The 18,393-nt window shown below is 51.4% G+C and overlaps 7 protein-coding genes across 7 annotated transcripts; 3 read left to right on the top strand and 4 right to left on the bottom strand.

The window, feature by feature from the left end:
- Positions 1-143: 143 nt before the first annotated feature.
- Positions 144-1,622, bottom strand: MRS44_009806 (uncharacterized protein; the record flags this gene model as incomplete). Its single annotated transcript, XM_046279533.2, has 1 exon — positions 144-1,622. One exon carries the CDS (start codon positions 1,620-1,622, stop codon positions 144-146), a length of 1,479 nt encoding a protein of 492 aa, XP_046131761.2.
- Positions 1,623-1,927: 305 nt separating this feature from the next.
- On the bottom strand, positions 1,928-2,731 carry MRS44_009805 (uncharacterized protein; the record flags this gene model as incomplete). Its single annotated transcript, XM_046276590.2, has 1 exon — positions 1,928-2,731. The coding sequence occupies one exon, from the start codon at positions 2,729-2,731 to the stop codon at positions 1,928-1,930; it is 804 nt and encodes a 267-aa protein (XP_046131762.1).
- Positions 2,732-3,256: 525 nt separating this feature from the next.
- On the bottom strand, positions 3,257-6,551 carry MRS44_009804 (uncharacterized protein; the record flags this gene model as incomplete). Its single annotated transcript, XM_065620308.1, has 4 exons — positions 3,257-5,095; positions 5,141-5,576; positions 5,657-5,991; positions 6,129-6,551. The coding sequence occupies 4 exons, from the start codon at positions 6,549-6,551 to the stop codon at positions 3,257-3,259; spliced, it is 3,033 nt and encodes a 1,010-aa protein (XP_065476081.1).
- Positions 6,552-7,807: 1,256 nt separating this feature from the next.
- On the top strand, positions 7,808-9,983 carry MRS44_009803 (uncharacterized protein; the record flags this gene model as incomplete). Its single annotated transcript, XM_065620307.1, has 5 exons — positions 7,808-7,819; positions 7,863-8,481; positions 8,762-9,237; positions 9,302-9,725; positions 9,769-9,983. 5 exons carry the CDS (start codon positions 7,808-7,810, stop codon positions 9,981-9,983), a joined length of 1,746 nt encoding a protein of 581 aa, XP_065476080.1.
- An 807-nt stretch (positions 9,984-10,790) lies between these two features.
- MRS44_009802 (uncharacterized protein) lies at positions 10,791-12,473 on the top strand (the record flags this gene model as incomplete). The annotated part of the gene is made up of 4 exons (XM_046283727.2): positions 10,791-11,431; positions 11,476-11,836; positions 11,879-12,138; positions 12,182-12,473. 4 exons carry the CDS (start codon positions 10,791-10,793, stop codon positions 12,471-12,473), a joined length of 1,554 nt encoding a protein of 517 aa, XP_046131765.1.
- A 49-nt stretch (positions 12,474-12,522) lies between these two features.
- MRS44_009801 (uncharacterized protein) lies at positions 12,523-13,760 on the bottom strand (the record flags this gene model as incomplete). Its single annotated transcript, XM_046270045.2, has 2 exons — positions 12,523-13,638; positions 13,680-13,760. The coding sequence occupies 2 exons, from the start codon at positions 13,758-13,760 to the stop codon at positions 12,523-12,525; spliced, it is 1,197 nt and encodes a 398-aa protein (XP_046131766.2).
- A 2,852-nt stretch (positions 13,761-16,612) lies between these two features.
- MRS44_009800 (uncharacterized protein) lies at positions 16,613-17,604 on the top strand (the record flags this gene model as incomplete). Its single annotated transcript, XM_046280108.2, has 4 exons — positions 16,613-16,773; positions 16,819-17,091; positions 17,145-17,288; positions 17,334-17,604. The coding sequence occupies 4 exons, from the start codon at positions 16,613-16,615 to the stop codon at positions 17,602-17,604; spliced, it is 849 nt and encodes a 282-aa protein (XP_046131767.2).
- Between the last annotated feature and the right edge of the window lie 789 nt (positions 17,605-18,393).

Here is an 18,393-nt window from a genome sequence, read left to right as displayed (position 1 = left end):
AAAATATGGAGACGGCTGACAGGGCTGAGATGAAGATGACTGTGGTTCAAGACGTGAACGACCGTGTATTCGCGGTATCTAAGCCACGCCGGCATCTCCCCAACGCCAGTCCATGCAGTAAACGCCGTCGATCGTCATTGTATTCATCGCCTACCACGGCCTCCTCCTCCTCCGGGCATACCAGGCATACCGCCGCCCATACCCATCTGTCGCATCATAGCCTGCATGTCCATGCCTCCAGGCATTCCTCCACCAGCTCCGCCTCCCAGCATCCTCATCAAACTACCCATGTCGGGCATACCTCCGGCACCTCCAGCGCCGCCCATGCTCTGCAGTCGCTTCTGCATCGCCGCTAGCTGTTGTGCCTTGTTACCACCTCCCATTGCCTGCTGTGCCCTCTGCATGTTCTTCATATTTCCACCCATCTTCTTGGCCATACCAGCCATCATGCGCTGTTGAGTGAGGAGATCCTCAACCTCGCGTACTGATGTTCCTGAGCCTCGCGCAATTCGTGTCATTCGAGTCGGTTGGTCGATGAGAATCTTGCCGTCAGAGTCGAGCTCCTTGTCCGTCATCGAGTCGCAAATGTAGATCATGCGCTTGAGCTTGGCGCCTCCCTCTTCGTCGTCCATGCCCTGCATCATGTTGCTCATGCCAGGAATCATGCCAGCCATCTTGGATAGAGGTCCCATCTTCATAATGTTGGATAGTTGGTCTCGGAGATCGCGTACCGTAAAGATACCCTCTTGGATGTGCTTGATGGTGTCTTTTTGGTTGAGGTTCAAGCTCTGGACGTGTTCCATCAGACCAGCCATGTCGCCCATGCCCAGTAGCTTCTGCACAAACTGCTGAGGAGCAAATCGCTCAAGATCCAGCATGTGCTCACCAGTACCGATAAACACAATTGGAGTGTGTGTCGCTGCGACCGCAGAGATGGCACCACCACCGTGTGCGTGACCATCCGTCTTTGTGATGATGATGGCTCCGAAATCAGCAGCCTCCTTGAAAGCCTTGGCCTGCGACTCGGCCTGCTGACCGATAGAAGCATCAAGAACCATGATGGTCTCGTCTGGCTGGATGGCATTCTGAATGTCAATCATCTCCTGGAACAGGGCAGATTCTTGACGGTGGCGACCCGAGGTATCAACGATAATAACCTCGAACCTATCCTTCTTGAACTGCTCCACACCAGCCCGTGCAACAACAGCAGGATCCGTCTCCGTGAGAGAACCATAGTATGGGATCTTGGCCTTGGTAGCGTTCTGCTTCAGCTGATCAAAGGCACCGGCTCGGAAGGTATCAGCGCACACCAGGCAAGACTTGAAGCCTCTGGACTGGTAATGCCTCGCCAGCTTTGTACACGTCGTGGTTTTACCGGCACCCTGCAGACCAACAAACATGATGACACTGCTCTTGCCCTTCTTCGGTCGGAACGAGTCGGCGTGGGGATCGACGAGTTTGACGAGTTCATCGAAGACGGCTTTCTGGATGAGGCGCTTCTTGTTGACGGCGGGAGGAAGTTCTTTGAAGTTTACGGTGGATCGAATCGATTTCCGGAGCTGTCCAACGAGTCGCACGTTGACGTCGGCTTCGAGGAGGGCGGCGCAAATCTCCTTGAGCATGGCATCGAAGGCCTGAGAGGTTAGCAGGGCACAGAGGCGGAGTCACGGGACGTGCCTTTTCGTCGAGATTCTGCTCGCGCGTCAAATTATTGACCGCCGCATTGATGCGACGGCCGAGATCTTGAAGAACCATAGCGTCTGTTGCGACTGAGCTGTCGCGGGGTATCACGATGTTGAATGCTGGCTGTGGCCACGATGAGGACGTGGGGCATAAGAGTTCGGGGTAGTTTTTCCGTGCCGTCAACGGTTTGTGGGGTTGTCCCAATTCAGACATAAACACGGTATCAATTCGAACAATTGCTTAACTACAGTGCCCTTCGCTCTCCCTGCGCCGCATCAAGAGACAGCTTCTTCTTATCGTCATTCGAGTCCTTTGTAAACTCGGCAATGTAATCTGGCAGCTTGACCTTGTTGTAGGGGCTCGCCACTGGCTCCCCAAACGTCTGAGTGATTGGCAACACGCCTGTCCACGTCGAATTGACCAGCTCCTCATCACTCATATCGCTCTTGTCATCTGTCGCACCCCCAGCACTAATCTTGGCGCTCGCTGAAGCAATTCGCACCTTGAGAATGTTGGTGCTTTGCATCTCGGCTGGCAATGGAGGTAGACGAGTGTGTCTCCAGCGATCAGGGACAACACTGTTGGTAATGAGCTCCATTGCGTACAGTTTCTCTTCCTCATCCTTCACAATGTTTGCATAGCCGAAAAGGACCGCCGAGCGATAGTTGTAATTGTGAGAATAGCTTGTGAGTGTCAAGACAAGGCCGTCGATGTGAGATGCCGCAACACACACTGGCATGCCCTGATGCTCTTGTCCATCAACAACGGTAGTCTGGGACAGATTCATGATCCGTGAAGAGACATAGCCGTGAAGGTAGAGGTCCAGAGGATCGCTGAGATCGGCACTGGGACGTTCAAACGAGCCCATCTGCCCAATCATTGGGAGCACAACCGGGAAAGGTTGGGATGGCGAATTGAACGAGATGTGAAGGATTGGACAAGAATTAACGATACGGTGGACATTTTCAAGTTCATAGACTCCATGAACCTTGTACCGTTTAATGGTATTGGTGGAGTCTTTGGGATATTCAAGGTTGTAGCGACCCATGGTTGTTGTTGATCAGTGAACAGGGAGAGGCTTGACACTCTAATTATAACTGGAGACATGTCAAGATAAGGGTATAATTACCTTGTACGGACAGTATTCAGTGGTGGCGCGGATAACATCCCCTTAGAGGTGGTGCTTGTGCGGGGATGACCACAGTCTAGATAAGTGTGTTGCTCTGGAAATGATTGGTTCATCGGCCGAGGTAGTCCGGTCTGGATATCGGTGGCTTTTCCTGCATGGATAAGCAGCAATGTCATTGGGCTAGCTTCTAAAGAGCTGATGGAAACGTGCTAGAACAGCACCTGTTGGTGGTGCACAAGAAGAATTCTACGGAGATGTGTGCTGATAAGGCATCTTCTCTGGCTGAATCGTTTGTTCCGCACTATCAAGGCTACCATGTTCTTGTGCCTTATCGCAAGGCTCTATGACGGAGTCCAAGGTTCTATACGACAAGTCCAAGGTCAAAAGCCGTAGCAGAGATCCCAATTCTAAATCCCAATCCATCTCCATCACCAATCTCCTCGCCTACGCACCGCCAAAGACCAAAAGAGACTGAACGTTGACCCCTCCAAAACCATGCTCCTGCAAGAATCCTCGGCCACCGTGATAGGGAAACTCGGCCACAACCATGACACTGATGTTCTCAACGCGAGCTCCAGCTTGACAAAGTAGTCGTAGCACAGCACAAAGCGTCGTCCCTGTGGCAAGTACATCGTCCACCACAACAACTGACACGCCATCGGAGACCAAATCCGGGTTCATCTCAATCCCCTGCTCTGTGGAATAATGCTCTGCCAGAGACGAGATATGTGATGACAACTTGGAGACCAAAGCAACTGGCGGAGGTAGTTTACCGGCCTTTCGGATCGGTACCAAGGGTTTATTGAGCTGCTGGGCCAATGGTGACGCAAAGAGAAAGCCACCAGCTTCACAGGAAGCAATGGCATCGACTTTGGACCAGTCCCCTGCAAAGTGAGTCTTGAACAAAGAAGTACACAGAGTCAGTCCATTGGGGCTCAACACAATGTTAAGCACGTAGCGGAAGTCGGCTGGGGTTGGATAGTCAGGCATGGTGGGCACCATACTAGCCAGGCGTTTCAGGTCCTCATGGAAGAATGGAAGCAGATGGCGCTTGGCAAAGGTTTTGGCTGTCTCGATTCCGTCCGTGTCGTTGTTGAAGGTGAAAGTAGCTGCCGCCTTTACCTCACTGCTGTCACTGTCGTCTTGGCACCCTCGGCGAACTTGTCGTATCCACTGGCTGGCTTGAACACGAACCTCGATCAGCTTGACGTCTAGAAAGAAAGGTGAAAAGGTTGCCAGTGGCGCCTCATCTCTCATCCCAGTAATCATCAACACATCCACGTCTGCAACGTTCTTCATCGCCTTCAGGAAATGTTCCTTTCGCAGCTCAGGTCGTTTCTTCTCCTGTTCCTTGAAGAACTCTGTCAATGAGGGCCGGTGCTCTTCCTTGTAAGGCCGGTTCGAGCGCAGGAGCTCCAGGTCGGAACCGGTAGCAGCGGCGTATTCTTGCTTGGTCCCGTCGCTAATGCTGACAACATGAGCTCTGATCGCACTCATGGCGAAGACAGAGGCCCAGGTGTCGGCACAGGAGTCTTTACCAGAGCCGCTGTCGCCCGTGACGAGAATGACGAGCTCCTGTTTCGGGACCTCCAGGAGGGGACAGGCATATGCCAAAACATTGCCCGGGTCCAGACAGTGTTTGAGTTCGGCAAGACGGGTCCGGTTCGGCCCAAAAGCCCAAGCTGCCAGCGCCTTGTCTCTCGGATCCGGTCCGAGATCAGCCCCGTACACTCCGGAACTCAGGGGCAACAACTTCTCGCCAACATCATAAACCCATTGCATGGCTTCTCGAGCTGTTTCAGTGCCGTCTTGATCACAGGGCAAAACAGCAGTGATGACACAGGCAAACATCCAGTCTCGACATCCGAAGGCAGTGGCAGTTTCGGCCACGTCGGAAACCGCTTCGCCGCCATGAAGGAGATGAAGGTAGCAAAGAGGTGAGGGCCGATTCTTGACCACATCCACCAAAATATCAGCCGTTTTCACATCTCCGATGTCCTTCAAGAAGATGCATCGCTTGAACGAGGATGTCTTCCCGCCACCATGTCCCCCGTGTATCTTGGACATGTACATCTCGCTGCCGAACAATTCGGCACCATTCATGAGCTTGGAATCGATTTCCGGCCGGAACAGTGGATCGAAAGCCGGCCCTCTAAATACTTGCTCGGCCTCAAACGTGGTCACTCCAAGACGAAGCTCATTGTCTTCACAAAAGAGATACCCATCAATAAAACTTCCCTGAGGGAGCCCTTTGGCGGCCGTGTTGAGATTGTTGAGGAAGAACTACAGATTGAGATTGGGTGTCAGGGAAGGCATCCAGTTTCGGACCAGATACGTTGGGGCCGCGTGCGTCTTGAACGTAACGCTGATGACGATGCCAAAGTTGGTTCCAGCACCTTTCAATACCCACAACAGGTCGTCTTCATCGTCGGGACGCACGGCATCAGCGGGTCGATGTTGACTTGGGACATTTCCGATACAGAGGACCTTTCCGGAGTCGACGCTGGCCATTACAGCACCAACAATGGCATCACACGAGAGACCATGAAGTCTAGACAGGTGTCCGATGCCGCCTTGTAGCCAGAGTCCTGCTCCTACCCTTGGCCGCGAACCTAGGGGTACAGTGAGGCCCTCCTCCATGGTCTTCTGGATGATGTCTCCTGTCTTGCAGCCAGCTTCAGCAACAACCAAAGATCCGGGATCAGAACCCTCCCCTTTGAGGATGTGTAGTTTGTCGAAGGTACTCATGTCGACCGAGATGACGCTAGGCTGAATACAATGGCCACTGTGACTTCCCCGATGACAGTCAGGCCGACTTGATGATTCCGAGCCCATTTAACGCACCGTTGGACGTGTTGAATCGTTGTTGGTCTCATGATCGCGGCCGGCTGGTGGGGGTGAGCCTCCCGGTTCTTGACTGTCTTGTCCTTGATCGACAGAACCAAGGCCATCAGCTTTGGCAGCGCGGTGGCATGCTTGTTGAAGGCTATCATCATCCCGGGTGAAGTGAACAACAGGTGGGCTCCGTCGCGACGGGCCAAATCGCGGCATATTTTGCGACATTCGCGTGGGAGAATGGGAGCTTGATGCATGTCGAATCCGGCGATGAATGAGGCAAAAGAGTCAAGCGGTTTGTCGTCATCTGGCACGCAAGTGACTCCAGTAGGAAAAGAAGCCGTCTGTGGACACACCAAGCCATCAAAGTCCAGATCTTTGCGATGGAAAACCACTACCAACCCTCCGTCCGCAAGCATTTCCAGGGCCCGTTTGATGTAGGTGTGCTTGGGGTCATGCCACACATGCTATGGCAAAATACAATAAGGTCGAGCTTTTCGATACCATGAATTGTGCTGCGCAGGTCGAAGCGGGCGGGGCGAATGTCAGGGGGGCTGCCCAGACGAGGCAGAGGTGATTCGGCAAACCAAGCTTCCAACTGGGTAACGAACAGCTGGTTGGGCTCGAACGCGGAGTATTTCCCAATCCTCTTTCGCAGGTCATCAGGTAGGTATCCAAGGACGCTCTGGGGGCCAGGGCCGATTTCGAGAACTGAGATGGGGGAATCTGAATTGACGAAAGGTGCCAGCCGGGCCAGCTGAGGGACAATAAAGTCTTGATAGACGGCTGAGCCTCGAGTCAAAATGTTTAGACCACGGAAGTACTGTGAGTAAGACAGCGGTTGAGTAGATGTTGCGTCTGCCATCTCCCGAAGGGCCTTCTTGAGGGAGTTGAGAGTCGCCATGTTCGCTCAGGATCACCAGAGCTCTGTATGAACATGTATGAGCAAGAGGTAGAATCCTGCCAACTTCCCGTCGTTGGATTTCCTTTTATAGACGGTCATATGCCTTGTGTAACCAACAGCGCCGCAACAATGGTCCAGGAGGCTCACAATGGCCAGATTGCTGAGTATCGTGTTTGTGATTGAATATGATGTTTGTGTTTTGGTATTTTTTATCTTCACCTTTCTCTTTTCAATCAGAATTCCCTCTGTTACCATGCAATCACGCTTACCATCTATTGCTGGGTGTAGGTGCGAGGCGGAGGCCATTTTGATTGAGAAGATGAAGCTGAAGGCGATGGTAGGAGACAGAGAAGTAGGGCAGCGTATCTCCCCTTTCGGATCTAGACAGATGGCACCCTGAGGGCTCCCCCTTTGATGCAGCCATAGAGGATGATGAATTTCTGGGTTACGTTGGCGCGGCAGCCTCTCTAAGAACAGAGGTGTCATGATCAACAAGTGAATGTGGCGTTTCGACCGCATGTTACGTTATTCGGCAGTAATCTCTAGTACGCGTGTTCACAACGGCACACAAGACCACGTTTTACAGCCGGTTTGACTCATAGCATTGACTAGTTAGCCACGGCGTATGATGAACGTTTGATGGGTGCTTGATGAACGCTCGAAACGTATTTGCCGGGCACTGGTAAACTCAACTTTTGTCTGGTTGAGATATGTTTGGCAAGCTCTCTATTGGCTCTCAAAGCAAGCTTCATACGGCAGCAACCTTCGGTTTACTCACACTGTCACAGAGGGTCTAGGCCAAAGCTTGTCTGCTTCTATTCGTAGGCTCCCTGTGATGAACTCAAACGGTGAGACACCCCTCACTTGGCTTAAGCCACCACTAAAGCTCCCAACCTCTTATTGAGTCGGTTCCAGCCGTTCTTCAGGCTGACTGCACAGCCATTCTCTTTTCAATGGGCTGAGCATGTGAAATAAACTGGCGGCGGCACAAAATCTTATTGTTGCTGCAAGGTTTCTCCCAGCCCGTATACTGGAGCCGATTGGCTGCCCCAGCGGGTAACCCGGATCTCCCGGAACTCGGATGCGGAGTGGAGATACGTCACAACTTTCTTTGTCAATATCAACATCTGGACCCCTGTCCCGTCGTTTCTCCATCTTTGTTCGTCATTCAAGCAGCAAACATGGCGGGTATCTCGGGAGATGGACTCGTTTTCAAGCGAAGACGCGTGGCACAGGCTTGCCAAACGTGCCGGGCGATGAAATCCAAGGTGAGTCTAACACAAGCAGTCCAAACAGTAGCTGATCTTTTAGTGCGACGGAAAGCGACCCGAATGTGGCCGGTGTTTGGGCTATGGATTCACATGTTCCTATGCCAAGGGAAAGTCCTGGAACCCAAGTCCCGGTATAGAAAAACGCGACGCTCTGAACCTCGACGTTGAAGAGCTCCGAGATACCATCGATCACTACGAGGGACTTGTCGATAGACTTCTCTCTGACTCTACTCAGAAAGAATGCCATGTCAAAGAGTTCCAAGAGGTAAAAGAACGAGCAAGGCGAGCTCTAGATGGATTCACACAAGACACCGATGCCGGCTCCTCCACCCAACTCTCAGATCCCAACCAGCATCGGTATCTTGGCGAAGTGAGCGACGTTCATTTCTTTAACATGGTCAAGCGTTTCTTGCAAACAAGTCCAGGCGCGGAGCAAGACTTTGACAGTTACGAGCAGGAGGGTGATGTATCAGTTGGCAAGAGTAGACCGACTGCTCTGCCAGAACCAGATGAGGCGAGAAGACTTTGTGAGGTTTACTTTGAGACGATTCATCTGGCATATCCTTTCATTCCCAAGTCTCTGTTTATGGAGACATGGGGCGGGTTTCAGGGGCCCCTGAGTGAGACGCATCACAATTCTACAGACCTAGCCATTCTATGTGAGTATCTATTCTCATATTCTCCAACCTACTAACCTTTTAGACGTAATTTGCGCAATTGGGTCATATTACAACTCATTTCCCGGTCGAGACTCAAGCACAAGCCACGAACACTACTTTCGATGCGCCGTCATTCACTCAGGGAAACATCATTCGATCAATCAAGTCACATTGCTGCTTGTGCAGTGCTTCTATTTCCTTGCAATTTGCAAGACAGATAGGTAAGTTCTTTTCCGGCTATCAGACATGTCTAACAGCTGCAGTTGCTGGATTGCATTAGGTCAGGCAGTCCGCATAGCCCAGAGTATTGGACTGCATGTTGAGTCCAAGACTTCAAAACCTCGTGGACCTGTCGAGCTCGAGAGGCGGCGACGAATATGGTATTCCATCTATGTTCTTGATCGTCTGCTGTCTCTCCAGCTTGGACGTCCGCCGGCTATACACGATGAGGACTGTAGCGTGCCCATGCCGTCCCGACGAGGGGACAGCGAGATTGACTGGACTTCGAATATCATTGAGCCTGTTGAAGGGCCGTCGACTGGTGACTATTTTGTTGCAGTCATCGAGTTTTCTTGCATTGTTGGCCGTGTACTGAGTGATATCTACGGACCGGCGCACGAGAGACCGACAGCTGAGATGATGATATGTACACAGGTACTAGACCGACAGCTTGTTGAGTGGAAGATGAATCTTCCTCGAAAGCTTCGATTCGATCTTGGACATGCATTTGATCCCAGTGTTGCTTTCAGAAGACAGGTAAGTTAGAGCCTTTATTCTCTACCCTCGCTAACGCGCCAAGCGAAACATGCTTGCTATCAAGTACCACCATCTTCGCGCACTCATCCACCGACCATACCTCTGCTACCCTCTTCTCCGACAACTGGACGACTCATCTGTGGCGCTGGACTGGCCGTTATTGACTCTTTTTGAAAAGACATGCGCCAGTGAAGCACGAGAAACCGCCCGTCTTTTGCATCACGTATCTGACGAAAAGGACTTGGTCCACGAGTTTCCTTGGTGGCAGATGATTTCATGTCTCATATGTGCTGGCTCTATTCTGCTTGTTTCGAGCATCTTTGTCCAGCCCCCTATTGACGACCACAGCGTTTTTGACAGCGAAGGTCTTCGAGACGATGCTGAAACGTGCCTCAAGATGTTTGAAGCACTCAGCGTCAACTCCAAGAGTGCGAGAGTAGCAAGGGACATGATCAAGGGGTTGAAGCAATGTGGCTTCGAATGGAAGAGTGAGTACTTCTCACCAGTTTGTTCTTTACTAACACATTCAAGAACACAGCAAGCAACTCCAACCAGAGATCACACAGGCACTGCAGTCTAGTGCGGTCCAATTGCCCACGCAGATGCCAGCCCTAGAATACGTTGGGTTAGAGGGAGATTTGGCACTGGAGCAAACACCAACGCCACAAAACTGGCCAGCTGAGATTATTGATTCCATGGCTTGGTCGTCGCAGTTCTTTGGGGCAACACAGGGAGAGGGAGCCTGAGATATGATTGTATGATAGCCTGTCAAATTATTCAGTGACTTTAACCCCGTCATCCCACCAGATGATTTGAACACATGATGCATTGTCGCCCCTATATCAGAGCCGGATGAGCAGATTTCCACCTGGCGCTAATTACACAAAGGCCAGGTAGAAGCAAGCCCTTCAAAAGTCCTTACCAAGTTTCCATAGACCTGGAGACCCTGGCATGTATTGCTGAACATCATAGGATTGGTCCTTATCAACCTGTTTCAATCAGAGGCTTTCAACGGTACGTTATACTAACCCCAAGGTTGTCCAGAATCCCAAATAATCAGTCATCAGCCCCTAAAAGGCCCAGGAGCATTTGATCATTGCTTAGCCCATCTCCTGTGCGATATTAGTGACTCTTTATACCCCCTCCAAACAAGGGCTCGTCCTTTCCATCAAGGTGGGCTCCAGTGGCTGATGATAATCACTACTCCACCAAGTGGCCGAGACTCCCGAGACAGTGATTTAGTGATGAACTGAACAAGCCCAGGAGTTTCGGCTCTATCGCAGCTCCAATCGGTAAACTGGTCAGAGCACAGGACCAGCCTTTGATCCCACTCGTAAGATGCCAAATGCGGAAACTAATCTCTCAAAGAAGCGGTGGGGGCAACCCAATAACACGGAAACTAATATGCGTGGTTGGTGCGAGAGAGCGTAACCCAAAGGATCACGAATCCCTGTCGCGTTACAAAACCCCCGTTTAGTCATCACATCTTACTTTCGCTTCTTCCGCAGCTTACGGTCTGTGATCTTTCAAAATCCCTCATCATAATCATCAAGATGTTCAAACGGCTTCTTCTAGGCTCATTGCTGGTCGCAGCGTTGGCCCTGCTCTTTGCTCAGGACTCCCCGCAGCGTCCGACACCCATTCAAGGCCGGAATAAGACGGCTCTGTTTCTGGTTAACGAGGAACATGGCCTATCCAACGTGCACATCGCTACGGCGTCAGCATTGCTCGAGAAGCACCCGGATATCGAGGTTCATTTTGCTTCCTTCTCCAATATTGCGAGCAAGCTAGAGAGGATCTCGCATTTTGCACGAAAACACAACCCCGAGTCCCGAGGAGTCGTGTTTCACAAGTTAAGTGGACCCTCGTACGCCGACTCGATACAGCAGGTTGGCAAGTCACTTGACAACATCCCTCACCCGCCGGGTATGGCTGGCATTGATCATCTATGTGAGGATATGCAGCTATGGATCTCTCCATGGTCGGCTGAGGACCATTTCTCACTGTATCAAGAGATGCAAGCCATCATTAACGACGTTGACCCTGCGGTTGTCGTACTGGATACATTATTTCGACCTGGTATAGATGCAGCTCGTGACATGAACCGTCTGCATGCCATCATCAGCCCTAACTCTGTTGTCGACAACTTTTTGGGGGATCAGCCCTATGGAAGCATGTTTTGGAAATATCCAGCGTGAGTGGCTCACATTGTCCCGGCCACGCTTCTAACTGTTGCAGCATGTCATCAGGCTTTGATTTCCCTGTGCCTTGGAGGAATCTTCCTGAGAACATCTACCTCAACATGAAATTCATCTACAGTGTCGTCATGACTCCTGGTCTCAGCGCTAAGCGCAAGATCCTCCGAGAAAAGGGCCTACAGGATCCCATCAACTTCTTTTCCATTTATCGACAGGATGCACCTTGGATCAGCATGACGACAGAGGGAGCTACTATCCCGGTCGATTATATCCCACCCAATGTCACTCTTGCTGGACCAATCGTAGTTTCAGCTGCCCCAGCCGAGGAGCAAGACCCCAAGTTGGTCGAGTGGCTGAAGAAGGCACCAACCCTATTGGTCAACCTAGGAAGCTCAGTTTCCGTAAGTAGATCCCCCACGGGCAGACTATTCTAACAAAGGCAGTGGTCAGAAACACAGGCTTCCATAATGGGAGAAGCCCTCGCAACCCTTCTCGACAAGACAGACGTGCAGGTGTTGTGGAAGTTTAACAAGCACGGGGACTACTCGGATGACATATTTGCCCCATTGAAGCCCCATCTTGACAGTGGTCGCCTAAAGATGGAAAAGTGGCTCACCGTTGATCCAACCTCTCTCCTTTCTTCAGGATACATTGCAGCCTCGGTCCACCACGGAGGAGCCAACTGCTACAATGAAGCCATCTAGTATGTCTAAGCCCCCAGAGACGTCACCTGCTAACCCCCACAGTGCTGGAGTTCCCCATATCATCATTCCCCTGTGGGCCGACCTATACGGATACGCCGCCCTAGCTGAAAACATCGGGGTCGGAGTCTGGGCATGCCGAGGCACCAACCCCGACTGGACTGTCGATCATCTAAGCCAGTCCCTACTCAAGGTGCTCGACGGCGGAGAAGCAAGCTTATCTATGCGGGAGAAGGCCAAGAAACTAGCTGAAAAGATCCATGCCGGTGGAGAGGGACGGGAAATTGCTGCCAAGAAAATAGCTGAGCTGGCCTACGTTGCGAGTCATGAGGCTTGAGTGCGGAGCATTCATATAGTCATGATAGAGGCCTAATGGCCGGGTAACCTTATCTAACTCGTTCCGCGACTACATCTGCCAAGCCATTCCCCGGTTCGTCGATCCTCCATACGCCTTTAGTTTGTTCAGCCAGTAGTTGCCAATTTGTACCCTCCGCCAGACGGTGAAAGACGTGATGCTCGTCTCCAGGAATGCTGCTGAAGAGCAAAGGTTTCCACGCCTTTCCCTGTCTCTCCTCTTCTCTTCTCTTTTGTCGTTGCGCCTCCTCAATGTCATTCTTTGCTGCAGACGCTGCTCGGTAGTTACCTCGCTCAAGAGCCGATATGACGTCCTTCCATGCGTTCCGGGACTCCCGATGGTCCTGTTCCTCAAGCGGATCGATGCTGATCGGTACAGGGACTGTTGAGGCGTCGTAGATTTCCAAAAGCTTATCATCGCCGTCTATTATCTTCCAACCGTCACTCCAGATTCCCGACAACTTGAAACATGACTTTTTGGGCTTGTCTTTGTGGTAGACTCGTGCCTCAAAGTAATTTCTCTTTCCTCGAAAGAAGCCTGTGCCGGAAAAGTTGATTTCTGACACGTATCCAGAACTCGAAACGATGCTGTATGTGCCGATGATTTCAGGATAAAGACAGGCCGATAGAAAGCCGCGGACGAGTACGTTTGGCAACGGTACCAAGTAGTCCTCGTCAAGCTTGTCAATGTGGATTATCGCGTGGCCGATTTGTTTGATGTTGATGTTTCCGTTGAACGTCATTTCCACCCTTCCGTATCCATCTGCTCTTATGCCATGCTCCTTGCTGGCGATGTGCATTGCCGTAATCGGTGGGTGATGGCTGACTTGCTCAACAGCCAGTCTAGTCGTGCTATCTGAATCGGTCCATGATGCAAGAAATAACTCTCCAAGGAATGCATTCAGGGGCTTCTTGATGCTAACATTTGGGGCACCTCCGACGTAGAGTTGGTTCCGTAGACCAGCAAGGAACATTTGCAGTATTGATAGACTGCGCCTAGCTGGATCTGGTTCGACTGCAGCAGCTGTAAATATTAATGGGCGTTGGGCCCAGCTGCCGGGGTTTTCGACAACTGAAGAGGGGGCCAAGAAGAAAGGCGGAGCAGTGACATTGGCGAGATCTAGATCTGATTTGAGGGTTGATAAGAACTAATTTGTTAGTTGGGCCGTGCAACTGACATGGATCTTACCTTGACGAGGTCAATAAACCTAGAGGATATTGACTTGTCTGCCTCATGAGCTGTTCTCTTGGTCTTCAGTAACGGCTCCATCTTTGCGTTTGTCTACTGAATTTTCTTTTCCATCGCCCATCTCACGCTTTTATCTGATTCTCCAACACGGAGGCTTCAACGTTTCGACTACACAGCCACAAACCCTGGTCAAACCGCCGGTGCAACGTTCTGCCGCCAGCCTATCGAATGAAGCTGCCGGGGTGTCTATTGGCCCGGACGGATGAATGGACCCTCGGGAGTTGAGAACCCGACAGCTAAAACCGGATGAGAACTAGCCGGGTCGACGCGTCAGCCTGAGTGGTGGATTTGGTTTCAGCACATGTCAGCTTGATGCATGGGTTTCACATGTCAATTGTTTTCTCTTTTCGCCGTGATAAGTCAGGCTGGCCTCAATTTTGGTATTTGATAAATAGATGGCCTTATCTCGAATGATTTTTGTGTGATTTCTGCTTGATCGGTTTTGTGCCCCTTGGGCCTCAAGGGCCTCAGGACCCATTGTTGGGCTTTAAATAATGTTCAGACCATTCCAGACCAGTAAAGTCCAAGTTGATAAGTGACAGAAACTTGGCAGATGACAAGTGGCCAGAAGCTTTCAGCTTGATTATCTAGACAGAGTTTCTAGTCAGCTGACGAAAAGACGGTCAACAATGCAATGGATAAGAGGAGCGAACCAGAATGCATGCATTTAGCACCTGCTCCTTAACAATGACGGTTCGAGCTGTCTCAAGCCACTCTATCAATGCATGTAGGGTAAGAGAGCATGCAGCCAACAATGAGACCAGTCGTTCAGTGACATTCTCAACTAACCTGGACCAGATGAACTGTGAGGTGGAATGAAATTTCAATAGAAGTGGGCACTCTGTTGGCTCGGCAGTTGACGCTCCACGTCTCCTCCGGATCCTCCGTCCTTCGTCTCTTCATCTCCGCCTCTCCATCTCCATCTCCGCATCCTCCACATACTCGATCCTCGATCCATCCCCAGACCAGATCCGGCAATGAACAGATTACTCAACTCGCAACCGAGACTCTATCCGTCCGTGGAACCCGAATTGCGCGTCATACGGATACCAGCAGATCCTCCTTTGAGTGACTCGAACCCAGATGACGTTATCACGCCCGCAGTCGTACTACGAGTGATAGACAAACGCACATGGGGATCGACCCTCGATGATTGGGTCTCCTGGCGGTCAAGATAAGCTTAATCATTGCTCTTGTCAACTGTCTCAGACGACGCGTGTGATTCAATCTCCTTAACACAGCCACCTCAACCAATTTCGACCAATACTGACGCTATCTGTGTCTATCCAGCGATCGACAACTCTACAGACTATTACGAGGCTTGGCTGGGGAATTCCCCATGAAATAATGGATCTCGCGACGATCACGATAAGACTGGGGTTTCTTGACGACTATCCGCAGAATGACGTAGAGCTTGCGAATTTGCAAGAATTTGACCGAACACGCCGTGAAGCTGTCGGTGATACAGCCATTAAGGTTGTAAATAGGCTTAACTCGAGGTCCACCGTCCAACCGTCGCTTGGCAGAGGATGCAGGTAGCCTGGAGCTTCCGTTTGTATCTGTGATCCTTTGCTTCAACCAATGACGCGTCAGGCTGTACATTCCTGTGCAGAGCTTGGCGATAAGAGTTGAGATTCAACATTCACAGTTAGTCAAGCCAAGACGTGGTGAAACAGGACGCAGTGAGTCGTAATCGAGGGGCTTAGCAGTGGGATCGAGTCAGTGACCAGTAAACTACGGCGTGTATAAGGCTGCAGATCACTCAGCTTGTAGGCGGCCAAGTACCGAGATCCACACGGGTGAGGCTTGAGTCTTGGCTGATCGTCCAGATACTGTACTGGATGCATCTTACTCTATGCATGTTTGTGCACTGTCTCACTGAAGAGCAAACAGTCACAATCCGTCTCTTGGCGGCCTCCGAATAGGAATCCCTGTCCTACCACATACCGCATGCAGAGGAGCCGACAGGTCGGGAGTCACAATTGTGCCCAACGGCCCGTGTAGCCATCCCATGGTTCGATTTGCAGTGTTTTATTCAGGGTACAGAATTTTCTGTCGTTTTTTCAAGCCTATAAAACGTCCATGCACTTGACCCATGGGCATGGTTTAATTACTGGGCTTAACCGAACGCCTGGGACGACTCCTTAACGGATCTGACCAGAGCCCCCGGCCGAGATTCGACAGGGGATAAGCTCTTCCCCGGCTTGGCACGGCACGTATCTGGTCTCCCGTGCGTCTCACTCTCTCTCACTGCCTCAATAGGTACGACTGGCAATATCGCCTCTTATCTTGGCGCAAGGGCACCCCCGGCAGTCATCCTTGGCGCAAACAAAGCTTAGCGGCGCTGCGAGATTGACTGGTGCCCGATCTCTCGTGCAACCACATAATCTCAGATCTCAGACCTCCTTGAGCCCAGGCACGGCCAATCACAACCTTGCTGCCCCCTCGTGGTCGAAGCCTGATGGAATTTTAACTATCATTGCCCAACTCACCCCGGCACAAAAAGCACAGAGCCTCATTTACCGACGGGAACCTCTTCCGGCTGCGGTGAGCTGTCGGGGCCGAGCCGGGATGCGAGAGCTCACCGTGGAAAGTCTGAACAATCAAGACACACAATCAGCGCCAAGTTCCACTTCTCCCTGAGCCCAAGACGAAACCGCAAGGGTGATCGTCGCCTTGGGCTCTTGGCGACGACATATGCTACCGGCATTGCGTGTCGTCTGGCGGGGGTCTGTACGCCATGGTACAATGGATTCACTGTAGGTTCTTTGCACTGCCCCATGTCTTTCATCTCGCCAACTATTTAGATCTGGGGATGCGCCCTATGCGGTCCAGACCGTCCAGCCAGACCATCCAACTCATCATCGATAACCATGTCTTCCCTATTCACACGAGAGGCTCCTAACCAGGAGTTGTGCGAGAAGTATGCTCAGTTCGCCTCGCACATGGTGAGATGGCAGTTCAAGATTATCTACTGGGTCATGTTTGTGTCCAATCTTTTGGTCTTGTTTGTTGCATCATGGACCTACATCAGGTATGTCTTGTGTTTGATTGTTTGTATCTTTCTAACAGGTAGCAGAGGTCAAGCAGCACTCGAAAAACTTGCCCACAACCCCGGACTTCGAACGAAACGTCTACGACAATCCATCTTTATGTGTCTTGGCTGTGTCTCGGTCTCGACCGTCATCGTCGTCATGGAAGCCTACTCCATCCTTGCTCTCCAGTTCTGTGATGGAGAAGATCTCATCTCCCTCTACTGGTCCACCTGGACAATGATCCAAGTTGGATCTCTTATCGCCATGATGGGCATCATCCTTGCCCTTGCTCACTCGCTTAGAGGCCGACGCCATCCGTAAGTCACTCAAAAGCATCCCGATTGACCCAGCTAACCACCCAACCATCCAGACCATGGGCTCTTGCTCTCGGTACTCCGGTGCTTGTCATCGCCGGTGTCCTCCACCTGTTCCACGATTGCACCAAGAAGCGTGTTAAGAAGAAGCTTCAGCGCAAAAAGATGGACTTTGACATTGGTCCTCCCATGAGTCAAGCGTAAGCACCATGATCATCGATACGAGGCTCAACTAACACAGATAGTAACACCATCTCGGTCAACCCCGATGAAGAATCTGACTCGGACAACGACTACAAGGGAGAAGTGGTTGGGCTCACGTTTGACGGCGGCCCAATTGTCCGCTTCATCAACTCTGTTCCCGAGACTCTCCCAGAGCACGCACAGCTTCTTGGCTACTGCGCCGAGAAGCGACCCATCATCATCTGCAAGCGAGAGTCTGTGCAATTCTTGATGGATTCTCCTGCTACAGTTGCACCTTCGGTGGCCCCGAGCTGCCGCAAGGAAACCCCCTAGAAGCCTCAGCGTCAGACAACAGATTGACAGAACACACAACTACCGACTCGTGGCGTTACCACAGCACAGCCCAGACTGAGAGAGGATCCGAGTTTACTCGTTGCACCTCATGCTCGTCAGGCCTACAGAGTCACGATGAGCACAAACGTCGCGACGTGACCAAGCCGAGCCCAGCAAGGCGTACAGCCAAGGCTGGAGAGGCACTGGTGGCACTCTATTTCTTTTAACTGTTCACATGTATTTTGTATCGCCCACGGGCACTCGTCAGATGGGCATTTCCTTGGTCAGCGCTTTCTTCTCTTCTCATTCTGTATTCCTTATCTCTTTGGGGGACATCACTGGCATGGCGGCGGATGGGCATGGGCCCTGGATGGAGGCGGCACTCCGAGGTCGGGCAGGCTTGGGACTGGTCGGTACGGAAAAGTGCTTTTAGATAGATACCCATAGTATACGTTATCCTAGTAAATAGTCGTTTGCGACAGGCTGAGCTTTGAGGCTGATGTGAAGTACGAGATAAGTGATACCGTAAGCTATGACATTAGGTGAGCTATGCGGGGAGATGAGATTATGGGATGCTCTATGCAGATAAGCAAAGTGTAACTACAGCATCCCAGTCAATAAGATAATAATACCAACAATCCATGCAAGAGTTCGTGGCAGGCATAAGACATAAAGTGACCAGATAATGCAGATGCATTGAAGCGGTTTTATGCGTACTGTATGCACACACTGTGGTCCGTACCTGCATCCACTATGACATCGTCAGTTACCCCTCCCCCTCACCCTCCG

Source organism: Fusarium solani (genome assembly GCF_023522795.1).
Source record: "Fusarium solani strain SB1 chromosome Unknown bctg00000006, whole genome shotgun sequence".
Classification (NCBI taxonomy): Eukaryota; Fungi; Ascomycota; class Sordariomycetes; order Hypocreales; family Nectriaceae; genus Fusarium; species Fusarium solani.
The sequence above is the reverse complement of the archived record's forward strand: the minus strand, read 5'-3'. Positions and strand labels throughout refer to the sequence as shown.